General features: G+C 44.5%; 1 protein-coding gene across 1 annotated transcript; it reads left to right on the forward strand.

Moving 5' to 3' along the window:
* Window positions 1-3,066: 3,066 nt before the first annotated feature.
* On the forward strand, window positions 3,067-19,668 carry TNFSF8 (TNF superfamily member 8). The gene is made up of 4 exons (XM_072883366.1): window positions 3,067-3,261; window positions 10,080-10,125; window positions 18,644-18,715; window positions 19,271-19,668. Exons 1-4 carry the CDS (start codon window positions 3,067-3,069, stop codon window positions 19,666-19,668), a joined length of 711 nt encoding a protein of 236 aa, XP_072739467.1.
* The last annotated feature ends 1,394 nt before the right edge of the window (window positions 19,669-21,062 follow it).

Raw genomic sequence — 21,062 nt, forward strand, 5'->3', positions numbered from 1 at the left:
AAATAAATATTAACAAGGGGCTGGGATATTTTGTATTTTTCTGCTGAAGAGAGTCACTTGCAAACTCTACCAAGACATAATTAGAACTGCTGGCTTTGTGGTTCACTTGTTTTCTCCTTCTCTGTCCTTTTATGCAAAGGGCTTTGCTGCAGAGGACGCAGCATGTGCCAATGCAAATACAGGGCAAGCACCTGCTATTTAGCGTCTTGAACCAGAGCTTGTGAGAACTGATGCAACATTGGTCAGAAGGCATGAAAGCAGTGAACTGTGCCCTGGAAATCATGCATAATCAGACAGATAGCCTGATAGGGTTTGTAGAGTGAAGTTGTTAGGAACTAGAGGGTAACAGAGCATTGCACTAAAGTTATGTTTGAAAGTGCATCACCACCTACAAACCAGGATATACAGCCAAGTACCCCAAGAACACCTATGTAACAGGGAGGAGTGGTGGTTTATTTACTGCCAAAGACAAAGCTACAGAAGTATCCACTCATCCTGCAGTGTTATCCTGTTTAAAAATTACTGGCTGCCTTAACAGTATAGCTGTCTTAGCTGAGCAGTGTTTCACTTCCACATATCAAGATATCTCACCCATCACTAAAGGGGAATCATTCATAGATCCTGCTGTTACCTGCAGCAATCTTAGGTGTTTGCCTTTGCTGTCTTGGAACACTCTATAGCATGGTATCGCTTCATGAGTGGATGCTCTGTGCTCCTATATATTATTATGTGTCCTTCCCAGCAGATTTCCACATTTCCAACTCACTAAACTCTGTGGGTTTCCAATGCTGTACCAGTGGGCTAACCAAATTTAGCTTCGAAAGTAACAGGCCAAATTTAATCTGGATTGCACTTCTTTACACAGTGGATGAGTTTGTCCCGTTTTCCCTCACTGGCCTTCACTGATCTCTTTTTCTTTTGTACTCATCACCACTATAGTACCTGGTTGCCTACTTATAAGTAAGTTTAGCACAAGTGTTTTACAGTTTGAAGAACTGACCATGCACATCCATGTGCAACCACAAAAGCCTACAAGCTCACAGAGGTCATGACACCAAGCATGATGTGACATCCTTAAAACTATACTACCATTATTCTCTTGAAAATCATCTTCCTTGCTAAGGTATGTATCTGCTCAACCATGAGCAAGAGGTGTTGAAGTGTCTTTTCAAGAATAGTAGATGATGTCAGTCACTGCAAGATCTTTGTAGTTTGGATTTTCCTGCATTTCAGAATTGTCACATTGTCAAGGAGGACTGGGAAGCAATGACAATGTTAGGGGACCTCCATGTTCTGCTTCCCAAAAGGTGGGTTTGCTGCTCTGCAGGACTGACTGCTTTAAGGGTCAAATGAACTTTCACAGGCAAGAGAGTGTAAATCTTTCTCTTGCAAATCGAGATTAATTTCCAGTACAAACCAGGGTGAGTGAGAACCACTGTTGCTAGCAGCTGTCCAAGGTTTTGCATTGATCAGGCGGAACCCAGCAGGTGAAGATCCATCTCGTCCAAGCTGTCAGGCTTGAGTGACAGATTTCCTGAGGAAGCCCTGATCAAGCATGTTCCACTATTGTCTCATCCTTAAGGAGAGGAGGCTGCTTCCCTTTGTCTCTGATTAAAATAGATTGTGCCTGTTTCCACGGCGATAAGAGATGCTCTGAAAAACACTATTTTGGAAAACTATAGAAGCTTTTGTAGTGCTGTGCGCTAGTGATTTTATTAAAAGATAGTAGTAATAATAGTACAATGCCAAGACCCTTTAATGTCAGGGGTGTAAAGAAGAATTGGATTAAAATAGAAAGGTATTACCTCTGGTTCAGGAGTCCCACAAGCCCAAATCAGAGGAAAATGGAGAATTAAACTCAATAAATAACTCTACCTGCTTTTTGTGTTCTGATATTCTTCCCAAGACATTTCTTGTTGCTCTCTACTGAAGAAAGATGTTGAGCTAGAGGGACCATTGATAAGATCCTGTTCAGCCTCTCTGATGTCCTTGTGTCACTGAACCAGGAGCAGCTGAGACAAATAATGCTCCTAGTCATTCTGATCACATTACACAAGTTAACTGGCTTGCATTGATACGAATCAAAAGAGGACATGCATCTAACTATAAAAATTTTCAGAAACACCCAAGTATCTTCAGAGCTGGACTGGCCAGAAAGCAAGGATTCATCTCATAAAAAATGCAGGGTTAGGAATGGCTGGTCCTTTCACACTGGAATGAAGTAGGCATATTTCCAGTTGAAGAAATCTCATTTATGTTCCATGAGAGACCCCATGTCTGGGTGATGGTCCCAGTCTAGGACAGAGGAGAGGCTTGTGGACAGGATAGAAATGACCATTAATTCACTAGCTGCAAATAAGCCAGGGCAGGAACATGAATACAGACACCCTCTGTGGGCATATCCTAACATCAAGCAACTTTGGTGTGACCACTTGCTTTCTATGCCTCTGCCTAGAACTTGCATCCTGCATCAGAGATGTCTTCCTGACACATTTCTATGAAATACTTCAATGAAAATCTCACCCAACATCTCCAGACCTTCACAGGCAGGAGCTACAGTCACCAAACTCAAAGGCTAGGTCATCTCTGACCGCAGAGCTCTGGAGATAGCAGCTCTGGGACGCTACTGGGAATAAGAAAAGGTTACTCTGTGCAACAGGAAGGCAGAGCTCAGGGTGATTTACTGTACCAAACTGGTGCTGCACTGAGTATAAAATGAAACAGAATTTGCATAGCTCTCCGTTTCACAGAAAGCCACTGACGGCGGGGGGGACAACTGATCTTGGTAACTATTCACCTTCTGACATCAGAAACCTCCGATGCAGCATACAAGACTGCCGTCGCAAAATCCCTGATCAAGAACATGAAGCTCCTTCCCCTCTTCACAGCTGCGTCCTGCTTCACGCCCCCAGGTCCCTCTTTCTTTGTACTACAAGTGATGAAGTTTTTTTTCCAGATCACATGAGCCAGGATGAAGGGGGAAAATCCTGCCAGGAACAGCGATGGGCTGCAACCTGAACCTGATCAAGGGGAGATACAGAGCAGTACCCTGACAGCTATATAAGAATGTGCTCAGCACAAGAGCAAACACTTTTTCAGGTGAAGGACTCTCATGAATCAGCCATGCATGTGAATGAAGATACCGTTTCAAGGAGGCTTGGAGCCACTAACAAAACATGTTTGTATTTCATCATTGCTACCCTTGTTGCGTTACTCGTCTTTGCGTTAGCCACCATCATGGTCTTCGTCGTTCAGAGGATGGTAAGCAATTTCTTACTTTACTCATTGGCTTTTTCTTTCTTCCTTTTTTTTTTTAACCTACTGCTTTCCAGAAATTGTCCTGTGGCCAGAAAATCAGTCGCTGTCTCCTGTTATAAATGCACACACATGAATTAGGGGAGAGAAAGATGGAACAAAGAGGGAGAGGAAAGAACTTTCCAAAAAAGAGGACCTTTCTCCATGGGCAGCCTTAACTTCTACCATGCAATTTCTATGCTGTAAATGGAAGTGGAAAGCTCATAATCCAAGATGCAAGCCACCCTCTGTCCTGCCTAGTTAGGAGGAGAGGTGAAGACAGATCAGTGCCTTAGTGTCTGCTATCTGGTTTTATATGTGTCTCCTGTCACTTCTGCACAGAGTGACCACTGTCCAAGATGGTCTGGTCTGGTCTGGTGTGGTCTGGTAGTGTCTACATGTGTTCCTCTGAAATATTGATAAATTTTAGTAATGGACATAACACAAGACATCTCTATGTGTGACACTGTGTGGTGCTGTCTGCTGGGATGCACCGTGATGTGGTGAAGAGGAGCTCTCTTGAACTACCCGGAGCACTGGATGGGAGCAAAGTAGCTCACTGACCCTCTCTTTTTTGTCAGTTGTGTTCTTGGGTGTGATTTTTAGTGCAAAAGTAGAGTTATAGCAAGGATGACTGAAGGATATAAGTGAGGCAAGGTCTGACAAGAACAACTGTTCTCTCTGCCTACAGACATTTTTTCCTTCTTAAAATAAAGAGGATTGCTCTCAAGTGGATATGGGGTTGAATGGGGAATTAGTGAGACAGTTACAGCCAGGGCAGAGGTACAGGTGGTGGTGAATATAAAAAATGCGTTTCTAATCTTACCAGGAACGTTGCCATGAACTTTACCAGGGTAAAATGACAGGTTAGAATTTTTATAGGCTTTGGAATCTTATTGCAAAAATCTAAGTGCTGAAGTGCCTCCACCACTGTTCAAAGAATGAAAGCACCAGTGTGGGGCTGCTGGAGGAAGTTGGCCATGGAAAACAAAATATGATCTTTCAGCTCAATATTTTCTCTTACTAAATTTACCCTGGGCAATTTGTGTGTCTGTGTATGCACATTACCCAGAAATTAAACCATGAAGGCTTGACTGATATGTCTTTAAGTTGCACCAGAGAGGAGTCATTTACCTGAAATCAACGTTCTTCCAAAAGAGAAGCAGTTTGGGCACAGTTAGAATGAGACATGGGTGTTTTCAAGTGATAAATAGTGGGACATTAAGGGAGATCTTTAAAATAACAGCCTGGGTAATTACAGAATTGCCACAGCTTTCCTATATAATGAGGCTTTCATTTGTACTTATTATGAAAGTAAGCATTAAATTACCTCTCCATCAGGATAAATGCAGTTACACTAGTTGCCAGAGAAACAATATTACTGAAAGAGTCAAGGATTTCATTTAAAAGAGTAATGACATTACTGCAGCTGCTTTGGAAATGAGTTTGGCTGAAGGAGAAAGTAGGAAGCTGAGGTGTGTGAGAAACAAATAAAATCGAGCAGTAATTTTACACGGCAAGAGGAATTTGGCAGTAAAAGCATAACTTCTGTTCTTGTTCTCAGGGAGCTGAAAGACCCCCAGTTCAGAGGCAGCATAGTCATTCTCCATCCGTGACTGGTCCTGAATTTCCAGACCAGGGAACAAGTGTTGATTCTGTGAGGCAGGTTCCTCAAGAAACTCCAGGTCTTGCTACAAAAACACTTTAGCTCATGGTCACACTGTCAGCGTAAGGCTAGGCACAAACTCCTTTGGTAAATACAGTTGTGGCTGGGCTGAGCATCTTGTAGCATTGATTTCAGCAGCTCCAGGACAGGAGGTCTGGGGGGTTCTTGTACTTGGAGCCCTGTGGCTATTGAGTCCTGTTGCTGTAGGGAGTAGAGCATCATCAGTTGGCTTAATTATTTTCTTTGTAACTTCTCAAGAGAGGACCAATATTTTGTGTCATCAGCCTCTTGGGATGATCTGGTTTTCCCTCCAGATGTTGAGAGACATCTTTGTCAGATGGATTATGTGAGTGATTCGTGACCACAGGGGCAACGGTGGCAACGTCATGCCCTCCCTATGCTGAGCTGAGCTAGAAACTTTTATTTTCCTCTGTCCAAAGGAGTGTTAGAGGGTCTTAGGGACAATGCAGGCCTTGTGACCCCTGTCTCGGGTACCAGTGCATTAAGAGAATTCTGGTGGCAAGCAGATCACACAGTCCTCTAGCCCCATTGCAGGTACATGGAAGTTGGCTGCTTGTATTCCTTTTGATGAATTTACACTTGCCTAGTTTAAGAAGAAGGAAGACGCATTGGAAAGGAAAAATCAAACTGTGTAGAAACAAGGCATTCACATCACCCAAAATCTAGGTGCTCTGAATAAGGGAAATCCAACATGAAAGACCAAAACAAAAAAGCAACTATGATTCCAAAGCTGCTTCTCTGAATCTAACAGCACTTCTAATATACATTATCCCTCCCCACCCCCCTACATTTTCCAACACCCCAAGAAATTTCCTTTACGCCTTGTTTTCAAGAAGGGTGGCACAGCACATTAGTGTCAGACCTGGGAATTGTCATTTTTTGGAACTAAACTACGTCTTTTGGACACTAACTATGTGCAGTGCTGAAGTCAGTTCATTTCTTTTGCTTTCATCTGCAGAAACCCTTGGCTTCAGGCCATTCACTTGTCTTGATCTTTCACAAGTGACTTTATTTTTCTCCGGAATAAGAATAGTCACTGTACGGTGGTCCATAGCCTTCAATTTTCTTCTTAACACTATTACAAGAGTGCTAAAACCTCCACCCTTCTGCCTGCTGCATTTCACTGCTGCTGGTTATATGTATATATACACATCTATGTAGACATTTATGTATATAGAGAGATATATGTAAAATCAGTGAAAGACTATGGGACAGAAAGGGCTAGACAAATGTAATTTTAAGACACACAGACCCTAGCAAATCTTATGCTGTACTGCAGGGTATGCTGTATCAGACACCCAGGCCACCTACCTCTATGAGCAAATTCTGTGTGAACGTCCAAAGTCCATAATCTGAGATGGTCAATCACTGCTCTGGATTTTGTAGACTTCACATTTTTAACCTCCAAACTGCGTGGGCAAATCTTTTCAGCAGAGTTAAGGCACCAGTGTGGCAAATTATAAGAGTCAGTGCAGATATTTATATTTGCTGACCTAGTCTTCAAGGCTGCTGGAGCCAAAAATGCAAAACCCCTTTAGCAGTGGGACTGCCGTAACCAGGAACCAGGAATTGCTCCTAGCATGTTCCTGCACTATCTATTGGGTGGTTTATGTCTACTTAAAAATAATCTTGCCACGGGCTGCCCCAATCGGTGCCTATTGGCCCCCTCTGGTGGACAACCCTGACAAAAATTAAAAGAAAAAAAACCCCAACACTACTGAAAATTGCCCCTGAAAGCAGATTTCCAACTCTTTGAACACCCCAGGAAAACCACTGAGGCATTTTAGAAGAAAACGGTGCTGTTCCTACTCTTGCCATTGGCATTCTGTACAGTGACAGTCACCTGCTGTCTAGAGGTGTCACTTCAATAGGCTTTGTCAGCACTGGAAAAATTGAATTTCACACAGACTTCTGTTTCCTGTGATGCTTGTTATCAGAGCAGCTGCGGGGACAGCGCTCCGCTTTCTGGAGTTTTCACGTCTAGTTTCTACCTTTGCCTCTTGGCTACTCAGGCCCACCTACCTAACGTCCCACTGCCTTCCTTCCCCCTCAGCCAGAGACGGGTAATGATGGTTTGAGGCTGAGCAGAAACACGGGAGAGCCTGGAGGCTTTTTTTCAAATTGCAAAACTTCCTTCGAGGACAGCAGTCCAAAGAGCTTGTCCCCGCAGAGCTGCTGTGCGGACATGCTCTTGGAAGAGCCCTGGACCTAGTTAAGCTGACCCCAGGCCAGTAAGCTGACCCCAGGCCAGGAAACCACCACCCTGTGGTTTCAGGGTGAGTTTTCTTGGACTTTCTAGAGGCAGATACACACTTCAGAGATGCCTCATTAAATGAATATTCACAGTTCTGACTGTGACATTAGACATTAGAATGACCCTCTAGCAGCACCAGTCTGTCTCAGCTTGGCAAAATTTCTTGTAAAATGATTAAGGGAAAGAAGAAAGAAATTACTTTCACTGGCACCTGATTATCATTTTGTCTAATGAAGCAAACTCAAATTATTCCGCTTGCTGAGTAAAGACTGAGATCCTTCATCAGCAGCACCCAGATCACTCCAGACAGGGTGAAACTTGTTGTCATGAATTCTTCCTGAGCTGGCACTGTAGAATTCAATCTCTTTGGGCTCCTACTGTGTGCCTCTTTGCATTCCAAATTACAGCATTGTACGCAATATTTTTGCTGTTAGAAAAGAAAGAAGTAATGCCAGTAACATTTCAAAGCAAGCTCTAAAGTTTTATTTTAATATCTACTCAATTGTTACTAAAATAAATTGCATTAGTATCTGCTGTTTTCACTCACTGGGAGACTTACCACATGAGAACACCATACATTAGTACATTTTAATTTTGTTTCTGTTGCCCTGACTATGAAGCAAGCTGTGAGCCATCAGCCTTGTCCTGCATGCTGTCTCCAAGGGAGGGCTGCAAGGTGAACACCTCACTGATGATAATGTCTCACTTTACCAAATCCTTGTCTGCAGGCAGCAGTGGATCTGCTGTCTGATCTCATTTAGCATAATCTAGCTGGGACAGAGCATCCCTTTTCTCTCATGCAAAAATGCCTTTAATTCTCCGCAGAGGGCAGAAATGCTCATACATTGCATTGAAAAGTAATGCTTTCCTGCGTCGAGTGCATGTCAGAGGGACAGCCCAGTGCAAGGGTTCAAGACAGGAGCTGAGAGGCTCTGGCAGGTGGTCCTTGGGAGAGTTTTCAGCCAAGACTCTTCTCAGTCCCACATTTGATGATATAGGATCCACGCATAGGATCCATAAGAGTTTTCAAAGGAGGATGTCGTGTGGGGGAGCAAAAAGCTTGGAAATGCCTGGTTTTTCAAACTACAGCTCTAGGCTCCCGTTCTTCTCCTAACCCAGCAGCTGTCCTGTACAGCTTAGGAAGATCACCTGGAGAAATACTGTCTCAACAGGTAACTTCTCCCCTGTGTTACATGGGTGTAGGGAGAGAAAATGAACAAATCACATATTACAGATACCCAAATTATGAAGCACCTATGCCACCTCTGTCTGCAGGACACAGCGTTTCGGTATTAGACCAAAGGATAACATTGCTTTGCTGGGAGTAGATGCAGCTCTACACTGCAGCCATGGTTGAAAATATGGTCACGTTAGGCCAAAGTCTAATTAAAAATGTTCTTAAACATTTAAGCCTAGAACATTAAGTACCACAAACAGACACAACATGACTTCTCTCACTGTCCAACCATCTTCCTTCTCCCCACACCACACGTTATCCTATTTACACACAGCAATAAAGTTCTTATGTTTTAAGACCACTATGGATGAAGTTGTCTCCCACCACAGGGATGGTGTGCCTCATTTCTCCAAGGAGATATTAGATTTTCTGCTAAAGCTGGTACCAGCTTCCCAACTTTCTTCTTCTTGGACATCCTGGTCAGTCACTGGAACAGGCTCCCCAGGGAAGTGGTCAGAGCACCAAGCCTGTCAGAGTTCAAGGACCATCTGGATGATGCTCTTAGTCATATAGTTTAGTTTTAGGTAGTCCTGCAAGGAGCAGGAGTTTGACTCGATGATCCTTATGGGTCTCTTCCAACACCAGATATTCTCTGCTAGATTGGGCCTGTCCTGGTTAGCCTACACAATTAGCCCAGGTAATTGGTATCCAGATAAGAGGAGCTGGTTTAGGCTAGCCTGAGCAAAAACCACTCCCTGATTCTGAAATCACTGTGGGACTGCTCGGTGTGTGTGAGTGAAGGGACATGACACAGAGTTTCAAGCACTGAGGCACTCTCAGTATCTTTCCTCAGCTGCTGGGAGAATTTGTTTGCTCCTTGAGGGTACTGATGGACGTTTATGAGCTGTCAGTGACTTTACTTGTGTGGAAGTAATATGCAAGCAAGCACATGCTTCTGGGTTCTATGTTTGGATGGCAGAGAGGTATGATAAAACAGAAACAAGACCATGGATGAAGCCTACCATATTTCACACTTGGAGCATGTTTCCTGAGAAGTTCTCAGGCCATGCTGATTGAGGACAATTTCCTGTGCTATTTTGACCACTGGGTTTACATACCAGCAAGAAGTAGGAGGAGAGGTGAAGCAGGACAACTCTGTCACTCTCAGATCTGTGTTGGGGCTCTACAGCTTTTATTTTCATGCAGCTACAGGCTTCCCAGGGATGGACACTGGCTCTCAAGGGTGTCCAGTCCCACTCTGTTCTACTCTCTCCAAGCTTTGCAAGCCACGGAGTGAGGTTTCCAGGGTTTGTGCTTCCAAAACAGCCCCAACAAAAACCACACACATTTATTGTGTGAGAGAATTGCTGGCTGTGTCAGAAATGTAGATTTTCTATGTTAGAAAAAAAAGGCAGATATGAGGGATGACCGAGGATGATATTTGGATGAGTGCAGAGAGCTTGCCGGACCTGTTTGCTCCAGAGCAATCCCTCACTGACCTGTGAGGCTCTACAGGAGCCAGCGCCTGGCACTGGCTCCCTGTGCATCAGGCTGTGTATTGCCTTCATGGCATGCAATGGGAACTTTTAAGACCCACTTTTAAAGCAGGGTGGTACTTGAACATGGGTATGCTCCCATAACCATCCCTTCTCTCACTTCTCTTTCAGGCAGCTGATCCTGCCACGGAGAGCATCGCAAAACCTATCAGGACAGGTAAGACACCTAAACTGACTACAAATGCCATTTGTCTCATCTGTAATGCAAATATTGCCCAGGATCACAAATAAGCCAGTTGTGCACATCTTAACATTTCACATAAATTCTCTTCTTGGTGAAAAGCCAAGGCAGTGGGGAAAAAAAAAAGAAGAAGAAGAAAAAAACTTTCAAATTACTCGGTACCTCCGGAAACCAGCACATGGCTGAGGAAATAACAAGTATGTCTGAATCTGCCCTGAGGTGCCTTTGCAAGAGAGCCTTTTTGCCAGAGGATGTGAACATCAGTCTGACTATTAGGTCTTATTTTAAGGGCTGGCTCTTGCACATGTGGGCGTAATGTCCCCGTCTTCACAAGGCGTGGGTGCAAATGTGTTGGCATATATTTCAAAACAACTGAAACTCCTCCTGTACTCCTCTGGCCTGGAGCAGTCATGTGTTTCCTACTGGTTTGTGAGGAAAAGGGAGGAGGGAAGGAGTAGGTCTAGAAGGGACAAGTGGAGAACAGCAGCAAGAAGCACAGAGCAAGGAATTAAAACAGGCAGAGTATGAGCACAGGGAGCCCGAAATAGGAAAAACTGTCTGACTAGACTAGCAGAGACAGTGTACCAAGATTCTGCTTTTCCTTAGCATAAATCAGGAGGAGCACTATTTATTTCATTGACATTGCCTCCCTGATTACATGGCCCTTAGCACCAAGTATTTTGACGTCTTGCAAATGCAAGTTCATACTCCGTCCTGGAGGATAGGAGATACCATTGCCTCTCACTCTACAGATGGGAAAAATGAAGCATGGTGTTCATCTAGGAGTGATGGCAGAATGGGAGATGGAAGTTCAAGGTCCAAAGAGTCCTAATAATGTCACCATCTTTTCTGCAGCTGTGTTTTTGCACACAGGTGACATAATGCATTTGGGCAACGCATACTCTATCTTGGATAATTTTTGAATCTGGGACTCTTCCGTATTGGGCTTGTTTCATAGCCCACAGGTCTCAGCGTAGTGCCTGCATGTCACTGTGTCCTTTCCCAGAACTTCACGTCTTGCCTAACCAACATTTTTTTTATGTTTTAAAATTCCCGTACCCTGGAGGGATTTTCTTTTCCCCTTAGGATGTCCCTAGGACATCCTAAGCACATATTGCTTTCTCTTTATCAACCTAAGTAGCTCCTTAAGTCTTTTTAAGTCTTTCTTAAGTCTTCTAGTGCTTTATTTTTTAGCTGAAGTTCCTCAGAAATAAAGCAGGGTCTGAACATACAAGGCAGAGTTGGATAAGGTCATTTGGACAGTCACATCACAGCCTCACTCCACTGCACCACAAAAGGTGCCCAAAAAGGAGCTTTGGAAACCTAATGGGCTGCAAAGCATCAGCCTCGCTGCCCACAGTCCACCGTTGATGATGGAGAGTCCCCAGCAGCTGCAAGGTGGTACGGCCCCAGAGCAGAAGCTCTGCTTCTGTAAACCAGCATAACCTCAGAGAAGTCACCAGAACTGTGCTGGCTTTCATGGCTGAGCTTTACCACCAGTTAGGAAGAGGCAGTGACAGCTGTTGGTGTGGAGCCTAGTGACTGACTGAGGAGGAGCCATAGAGACTGTATCTGTACGTCAGTATTATTTCAAAGCAAAGCACGAGCAATACTGGCATTCCCAGGACAGGGAGGAGAGGTCTCAGTAATCCAAAAGTGCATTGCAATTTTTTTTTTTTTTAAATTTCATATCAGGCATGATATGAAAATAAATTTTTTAAATTTCATATCATGCTTTCTCTCCTCATCAATAACTGGCAGGTGCCAGGGAGGAGGAATGCGCTGTCTCCAGGAATGTAAAGATGCCGTTTCGTTAGCCAGAAACCTTTCTGTCTTTGGGTCAATATCAGTTACAGGCATCTTCTTGCTCTGAATTCTGCTGCTAAATCTGAGATGATTCCATTAGTGAAAGGCAAAGGAGGGAATGATATAGAAACCCCACACGGCAGGAAGAGTTGCTGAAAGCTGTTTGCAATGGGTGTAAGTGCTCTATCAGCCTACCCCTCATTGCCTATCAGTCTCTATTGTATGTCTCTGGCAGGGTAGTGGAGCATTAAAGTGTAAGCGAATTACAATGGCCTTTTATTTTTCTCTTAAAATGCATAAAGCAGGGCTAATTGATTAATATATCCCAGCGGGTAATTTACTGAGGCCCCGTTGGCAGGGAGCTCTGTCATACGCAGCCAGGCATCGCTTGCTGACTTCTAAGCAGGGAGTTGCAGCAACCGCTGCAAGGTCCCATCCAGCAGCTGCAGAACAGCAAGAAACAGAAACGTAAGAAACATTTCAGGACGGGGACTGTGGTGAGGCTGAAGTTGCTGTGGATTTAGATTTGGATCTATGTCTGCCTCTCAGGCAGCCTAGATGTTGATAGTGTAATTTGGATGTGGTTTGTACCCACCTTGTTCACAACAGGGCTTCGAAGCCCTGCGCTGTAAAAGTGGGCAAGCAAGAAAAAAAATGAGCACTGCCGACTTGCCAGGTTGGTGCTCAGCCTTGCTCCAGCCCTGTGTCGGTACCTACTTGCGCAAAACATCTTGGAGATGCTGATGGAGGATGCAGGATTGTGCTAATGGGAACAGCTGGGGTTCACTCAGGCAGAGACTGTATGGTAACGCAAATGGATAGTGGTCCAGACACAGCTACATCTCTGAATTAATTCTGTAATATTAAAGCAGGAGAAACACCAGTGGGCACTAAAGCAGATTTATAGAAGATTAATTGAAGATTTAAAGCAGATTTATAGCTTCTTTCTTTCTTTCTTTCTTCTAAAGAAGAAAACCTTTATAGAAGGTTTTCCAGACTCAGCTGTCAGTCCTCAATGGATGGGTTTGCACGAATCCACAAGCAGTAGCTGAGAGCGATGCAATGTCGGCTAATTAAATGTTCATGTGAAAAATTATATCAATCTCCTCAAAACCTCTGTGCCATTGTCAGTGGAGCACCTGAGCAACAAGAGGAAAGAATTAAATTCATCATGAACTAAATGTTTTTGAAATGTTCTTTCTGTAGAAATATTTCTCTGTGGAAACTCATCCACATTTCATAAATATCAAATCATATATTAATATGGGCCAGAGAGGTATTATTGTTAGGTTCATTTTTTAGAGGGAGTCTAAACTAAGACTAAGTCACAGAGAAATTTATGACCTGCCAAAGTCTAGAGAGGTTCAGCCCTCATCATCTCCTTGCTGTCCTCGCCGAGATTCGTTCCCCCATAAATGCTGTAATCCTGGACTGATGGCTTTTCTTTTTATTTTGAACTGCAAAGACATGATACCAAAATCTCTTCTCATTTATAAAAGGAGAAACCTGCAGATACATATGCACACACACACTATTTATAGATATTTTTGTCTGGCAGTAAGATCCATTAGCAGTTGATGGACAGGCCAGGAAAGGAAATCCAGCTCCCATTCACAGTTTCAATGGGAAATAGGTTCCCAGATAAAAATTTGGCTCTGAGAAGTTAAGATAATACAGGTGACATTCACATCCTTGCTACCCTAGAGTAAATCAGGCTGAAGCCAGTGAAGCAAACAAGCCTTTCCAGATTTGCAGCAATATCTCTGAGTGCAGTTTGGACCTCTGCAGCTAAATCTGGTCTCTTCCAGCCTGGAATTGTCCCAGTGCAACACTAATGAAATTGCTGGGTTGTTAGTCACAAATCCCTTGATGGTGGGTTCTTCAGAAATGGATGTTTCACATTTAGACCATATAGATTTTTGCATTCTCAGCTTCAGTACATGTATGTGTTTGTGTGCATCTATGTGAAACCCTATAAGGTTCTGTCTGCTCTCGGGGAGGTCAGGGCAGATGAGCTGTGTTTCTCAGTTCGAAACATTTTGGCAAGCCTGGGCTTGCAAATGCTAGAAAGAGTGCATAGGCATCCTCCTAGGCAAGCATCCAGAAGCAACTGCAGCTAGACAGATTCCAGTTAGTCATAATGGGGACTGGTTACTTATTTAATTAATAATGAGATGATCAGTATTGCTACAAAATGCTGAATATTAGATCTTCCATCTGTCCAATACTTAAAACACAAGTTATAGATGAATATATATATATATATATGAATAGCTCATGAAATTATGTGACCTATGCTATATGATGAGCAGGCTCAAGACTTCAATAGTTTTGGCCTTAAACTCTACAAGTTTTGCAGTAGTCAGGTGTGCAGTGATGAGTTCATAAGAGATTCTTCCTAAATTTGGAGGAAAGAAAGGGATACTTCTAAAGTTTACGTTTTTGGAAGGAGATAACATTGGCAGCTGAGTTCAGTCCCCTTTCAGTGCACAGGACCAGAGTGACAGTCCTTGGGCTCTCAAGGACCAAAGGCACTCGGTGCATGTGTGATAGGCACAGCCACAAGCAGAGCCCGGCTCTGCCACTGAGCCCAGGAGAGGACATCACCCAGCTGGCACTTGCCACAGCATCACTCAGCTGGGGCAGTCCATCAGCGCCAGCCGGCAGCTATTTGCAGGACGCTTAACAGGAAGGAGAGAGTTAAAGATAGCTAAGGGGACTTCAGATAGTGGCTGCTGAGGAATAAAATTAGGCAAGTTCTGCTAACTCTAGCATGCTGACAGAGATGTATGAAATCACCTTGCCTAATTTTATAAGCACTTAAATCGGTGGGGGGTACGGAGGAACAGAAAGCTGATTGTTGCCTGCCCGTACTTCTTCACCTCATAAGATAAGTTCAGGTTTTTGACTTGCTCTTGTGCCTGTCCACACTCAGCCTCAGCTAGTCATAATGCCATATGCACTGCAGAGGAATATCACTGTAAGAGGTGACTGGTACTAGGACAAGCCTCAAAAACCTCATTTGAGGGGCTTTCCATGTCTGGGTAGCAACACTTTGCACTCTGGCATGCCACTTCCAGCTCTTGGTTTCACTGCTCTTTGTCTGTGCTCCCATTATACCCATCTCAGAGGTGGGAAAACTGAGGCAGCCAGCAGCGAGGAGAGTTCCCCAAGCAGAGTCACATCTCCTCAGACCTGGCTGGCAGCAGCCCATATATCCACGTGTCCCACAGCCCTTGGGTTCCTCCTGGCTGGCAGACACAGCCTCTTTAGGTGCTGCTGCGTTTTGATGAGACTCTTTCCGTTTTGCACCGCAGGTGGAAATCATGGGAATGTTTGTGAGGCCACAGCTCCACTGACTCTCATTTCACAGTCCTGCAGCGTATCCCCTTTGGCTCAGTGGGGAAAAGCTGCATTAAGCTCATGGAAATAGTCTGACCCTTTTCCTCAGGGCTGTGCCCTCTGGGTGCTCATCCTGTGGTAAAAGGGGTCAGGGAGACAAAAGTGAATTATTTCCTGATAGCTTCTTTAGCACAAAATAACCTAAATGGCTTCCTACTAAGACTCCTTCCTTATCAGCAGGCTTCCTTCAAGCAGCCTGATCTACAGCGTCCGTGCATCACAGCGGACAATGAAACCACTGTGGTCTTTTTGGTACTTAGTCCCAGATGTGGCTTTGCTTTTCCTCCTTCTCACAGTATTTTTAACCTCATATAATCCTATTGACTTCAGTGGGATTACTTCTGATTTACACTGTTACTAGTGCAAAGCCAATTAGGCAATGTGATTGAACATATCCATCTATCAGTCCTGAAACTCTAGTAATTTCAGTCTCTCCTGGCTTGCACCGAAATGTTTCAGATAAAAGAATTAACCTGAGAAATAAAACTAGAAAACAGTTATAAGCTGCCTCAGCAGAGTGAGAACTGGAAATGTCTCTATAAAACAATTTATTTTCCATAACTTGCCTTCTCAGAAACACAGCTGATGTCACCAAATAAATGTTTTAAACACACACATACAAAACTTGCTGACATCAATAAACCTAAGTACAGCTATGGAAATGCAAAGTGCAGCTAGATCAGTGAGGGGTAGATCTTGAGAGATGCCATGAATATCCTGAGACAGCTCATGACTGAACAGGCTTCTGGCAGCACCAGGCTGTTTGTGTGCAGGCACAGCACTTTGCTTGCTTAGCAGATGTTGCAGGGCTGCAGCTTCCAAAGTCTGCTTGAGCAGCAGGGGATTTTCTGCTTTATATGGGTAAACCACCTAAATGCCACTGAGTTTCTGCCAAAATACTCTCCCTTCTTGCAGGACACTTGTAATGCGAGTGGGCTAAGTAGGCTGACTATGCATTTGAAATAAGGGCCAGAAGGGTTTTCTCCTATCCTATGCCATATCTCCACATCTCTGTAGTGTCTGTGCACTCACTAAAACACTATATTGACATGACTAACATCAGGAAAGTAGGCTTTGGGTTTTCTTTGGGGATTTCCAGCACGGCCAAGGGACTTTGATAGAAGACTTACTCATTCTTGGAGTGCCGTGAGCACCTGCTTCCCTCAAAATTGTTTCAACTACTGAAATCAGAGAAAGATTGCAATTCTTTCAAGATATCCACAGCCTCCTTCTCCAACAGCGAGTGCAAAGGGTGCAATGTTACAAATCACCAACCAGGGGGACTTGTGTGTGGGATGAGCTTCTCCCTGATTTATCCATCCTCCTGACCAAGTACCTCTTAGAAATCAGGCCATGCAGATACTGCAAGGGTCTGGAGATCTGAATGTCTTATTTGTACCCTTAGCTTCAGGAATCCTACGAAACTTTAAATCCTTGTCTCACTCTGTATTCAGTAGACTCCTTGTTCATGTAAGGAACAAGAAATATGTCACCTGATGTCATGGAGTAGCATCAAGATTTAGTAGAGCTTAGTTTTGTGTATTAACCAGTCTTTCAGAGACCCTTGTAGGGTGGCTGACTTTTATACCAATTTTATAAACCAAGTCACAGGAAAACTTAGGTGATTTGTGTACCCTGGGAGGGGGAGTATAATTTGGTAAGACTTTACTGAAACTCCTTCATACTTTATTCCTGGTATTCAGCTGCAGAATAAAACACAGGAAATTGCCAATCTCCCATCTGAGCTCCTATGCACATCCCTTCCACAGCTGCAGCAGGGCCAGGAGATGTAAAGAAGGAGAGCCAATGCAATGAGAAATAACCATTCACCTGTCTGGCTGCAGCTGCTGGGATATACACTATTTTCCTGAATCTATATCTTGTCTGTGTATCCACATGCCTGTGGGCTGCACAGGGCAGTACAAACTCTGCTCTGTACAATCACAAAATAAAGGAGGAATAATCAGTGCCATTCACTGAACGTGCAGTAAGGTGAGAGGAGGAAAAGCTTACACAGAGCAGATGGGAAAGTGAAATGTGGCTGGAAAGGAGGCGAAATGCAAGGGGAAGCGGTGGGGTTGCAGGGTCCGGGATGCAGGAGCTGGGACACGGGGATGCGGTGCCGGGACGCAGGAGCTGGGATACCGGGACACCGTGCCGGGATGCAGGAGCTGGGACACGGGGTTGCAGGGTCCGGGATGCAGGAGCTGGGACACCGGGATGCAGGAGCTGGGACACCGGGATGCGGTGCCGGGATGCAGGAGCTGGGACACGGGGTTGCAGGGTCCAGGATGCAGGAGCTGGGACACCGGGATGCAGGAGCTGGGACACCGGGATGCAGGCGCTGGGACACGGGGATGCGGTGCCGGGACGCAGGAGCTGGGATACCGGGATGCGGTGCCGGGACGCAGGAGCTGGGGCACGGGGGGGCGGTGCCGGGTTGCAGGGCCCGGGGTGCCGTCCCGGGACGCGGTGCCGTGGCGGCCCGCGGTGCCGGCGGAGCCGCCCGCAGTCCCGGGCGCGGCCGTGGGAGGGAGGAGCCGTCCCCGCGCCGCCGGGCGCTTCGCGGAGGGGCAGCCCCGGCGCCTCCCCGCCCCGGCGCCTTGGATTTTGGGGGCATTCCCCTGACACACAGCTGCCTCTTGCGTTGAACCGAGGTGCTGGCGATGTGCGTGCCCCTTCCCTGCCGCCATGGCCACGTAGGAAGAGGCGCACGTAGGAACAAAGCAGTCCCGGCTCCTCTAGCAGGCGGCTTTTGGGTCTGCACGAACAGCCGCACCTAAAGTCCTGGCGACATCCACGTTTTAACCGTGAGAGAACAGAGCGACGTCTCAAAAGCACCCAAAGAGCCATTTTCAAAAGTATGTTCCAGTCAAATGTTTAAAACCTTCTTTCTGCAATTGCACCTTACAAATAATTTGGTTAAATTAAGCCTACCTGCACTTAATTAATGTTTATAAGAAGGAGTTTATAAGAATTTCTTATTAGAAATACAATTTTTTGGACTGATAGCTGCAATCTACCAGAGCTTTAGACTTATAAACTTACCAATCGAGTTACACTGCTATGAACTCCCTGTGCAGATCAGATACTATCAGCCAAGGAGTAAGATTCATCTCTCCTACATGCTGTTCTAGCCGCTGCTGCTGCTTGTCACTTCGGAGCTGCCGCTGTTGAGTTTGTCCATAGCGCAGTTATAGCAAATAAATGAGGTGCCAAATGCTGACAGCATTTTACAGTACAAAAAAAAATCAGGAGTGGTCACTTAATCTGTTGTTTCCTTCAGGGAACACCTCCGAAGACTATTTAAGAATCCTACAGAATGTCCCGACCAAGAGAGCCGCTGCGTACATGAGAGGTCAGTGGGGAGCCCAGTGGAGGGCAAGAGTTGGCAAAGAGAGGTTGCAGAGCTGGCTGAAGAGCAGGCTGTTCATGTTATTCAAACTGGTTTTAGTGGCAAATAGCTTTTTGACCAAATGGTCATTTGATAGGAAAAAAACTTTACCTTTCCTGAAATGTGGGTGTGTTTGGTAAACCCCCTATCTGATCACATAAACTTTTTTTCTTAACTTGATAAGAAAAAATAAATAAAGAGATGCCTTCTGCACGCAAACACACGAATATACATCTCCATTATTTCCCTTTAAATATTGCAGAAGGCCATTTTCACTGCATCTCCCTGTCTTGGGTTTCCCAAGAGCTGTGTAAGTTCTTGGGACTTTTTAACGCTCCACTTCCATGTATGAATTCCCAGATGTCTGGCTAGGGCCTTTTCTTGGAGCTTCCTGCAGGAAAAACACTGCACAGGTATCTCTGTTTACCAGGAAATATACTGCTGCAAATCACATAAGGCTGAATGCAGGTCACTAGAGCTCAGCGGCTCGTTTTAAAATTTGTTTGCTTTCCTTTCCAGTGTCCAATCCAGTAAATAGTTCAAAACTGAGCTTGGTTGAGAAGGGTATTTGTGAAGACATCCAGTGCAAGAGCGAAGAGCTGGTGATACAGAAAGAAGGCCTCTACTTGATCTATTGCCACTTGAACTTTCATTTTTACAACTGTTCAAACAGCCCCACCGACCTCAAGATAGAGTTCCTTGTGAATGACAAAGTCAACAGGCAAACATTAACCACATGGTGTGCATCAGAAACGTGCCAAGAAAAGACTTTTAAGACCTTGTTCCAGCTCCATTTGACATACCTGAATGTGAAGGACCGAATATCAGTAACACTTAATCATCCTAAATTCTTGAATGAAATTTCTCTTCCCAATGAAAACGTTCTTGGGGTCTTGAGGTACAGCGATGAAATGTGAGCAGTTCTCTGACTTCCCACTGCTGCCCAGACTTGTCTTTCTCTGAACAACAGTAGCCTGCTTTTACTAGGCAACACCTTGTTTTAAATTTCCTATCTTACCTCATCACTAGGGTCAGAAGGTCCCAGAATGAAACCTAAAACACTGCACGACCCACACCTGACAGATTGCTCTGGTTTGGCTCAGGGTAAGATTATTGTTGGACTATCCAGCATAAACCCCACAGGTCTGCTAACGGTTCCTCAAAACAATACCGTGTAAACACAGATTAAAATGTAACTAGGTTATGGGAAGAATACGCAATATCAAGACTTTTTGGCTAACAGACCGCTTGCAAGGTGCCTGTGCTCAGGAGACGGGGAAATATTTTTAATTTAATTTTATGGAGTAGTATTTTGATGCGGTCTTTCCAAAAAACTAATAGTCAAAGCTTGTAATTAAGACTTTCTTTACAACTGGAGCACACAGCCACAACTCTGGTGTAGGTTTGTGGATAGGTCATACGAAAGCAAAGGTGATGAAATTATTGACTCTCAGGCTGGTAGCTAAAACTCTGGGACAGGACATAGGAGATTTGGGACTTAGAGGATATTTCAGTGCTGCATTCTGCTATGGACTTTATGCAATTTACTTCCAAGTGTCTTCCTTTTCACTATTTATCCATCTTTTCTATTTAAATATTAAGCTCTATGGGGTGGAGACTTTGTATATGCACAGTGCTCAGCCTCTGTTCTCACTTGGGGTTTCTAGAGCTTTTCATAACAAATATTAAAATAGTAATCTAGTTGCAAATCTAGCCACATAACAAAGTTCATTACCATATATTTTCCTCGTATCCTGTCCTGCCTATTTGACAGTACCCTGCGTGACACCAGACCACACTGGTGTCTGAACACACCTCTAACACCTGCACTTTCTGCAAATCCAAGATTTAGATCTGAGATCCAGACTTTCCCAAAGACAATTTCAGACCTGGCCCTCAGCTGAGAGCTGTGGTCTTTGGGCAGTCCAGAGGATAGTTGTTAGCTGAGTTTCTTTGGCTTGCTGGAAAGCTTAGATAATGAAGAATGAAAGAGTAATCTCGGGCCCTCTTATGCTATGAATTGCAGTAACACAGGCATTTACTTGAAATGTAATTCTTACAGTGTGGGGAGGGAAGGGTCCAAAAAGTTACAAAAGCTGGTACCAGTTCACTCTTTCCTCTTTTTCCTTCATCCCTGAGATCCTACTAAGGTCTCTTTTCATTGGTATTCAACTTTTTCCCCTTGCGTACCTGTACCTTCTTTCCTTTACATGACTAGAGCTTGGTGAACTGTTCACATCAAAACATTTAGTCATAGGTTTAGTTTCTGGCTTCAGAAACTCGGTAAGTGTTTCATTTTTCAAGCTTAGTT

This window comes from Ciconia boyciana, chromosome 18 (assembly GCF_034638445.1).
Source record: "Ciconia boyciana chromosome 18, ASM3463844v1, whole genome shotgun sequence".
Lineage (NCBI taxonomy): Eukaryota > Metazoa > Chordata > Aves > Ciconiiformes > Ciconiidae > Ciconia > Ciconia boyciana.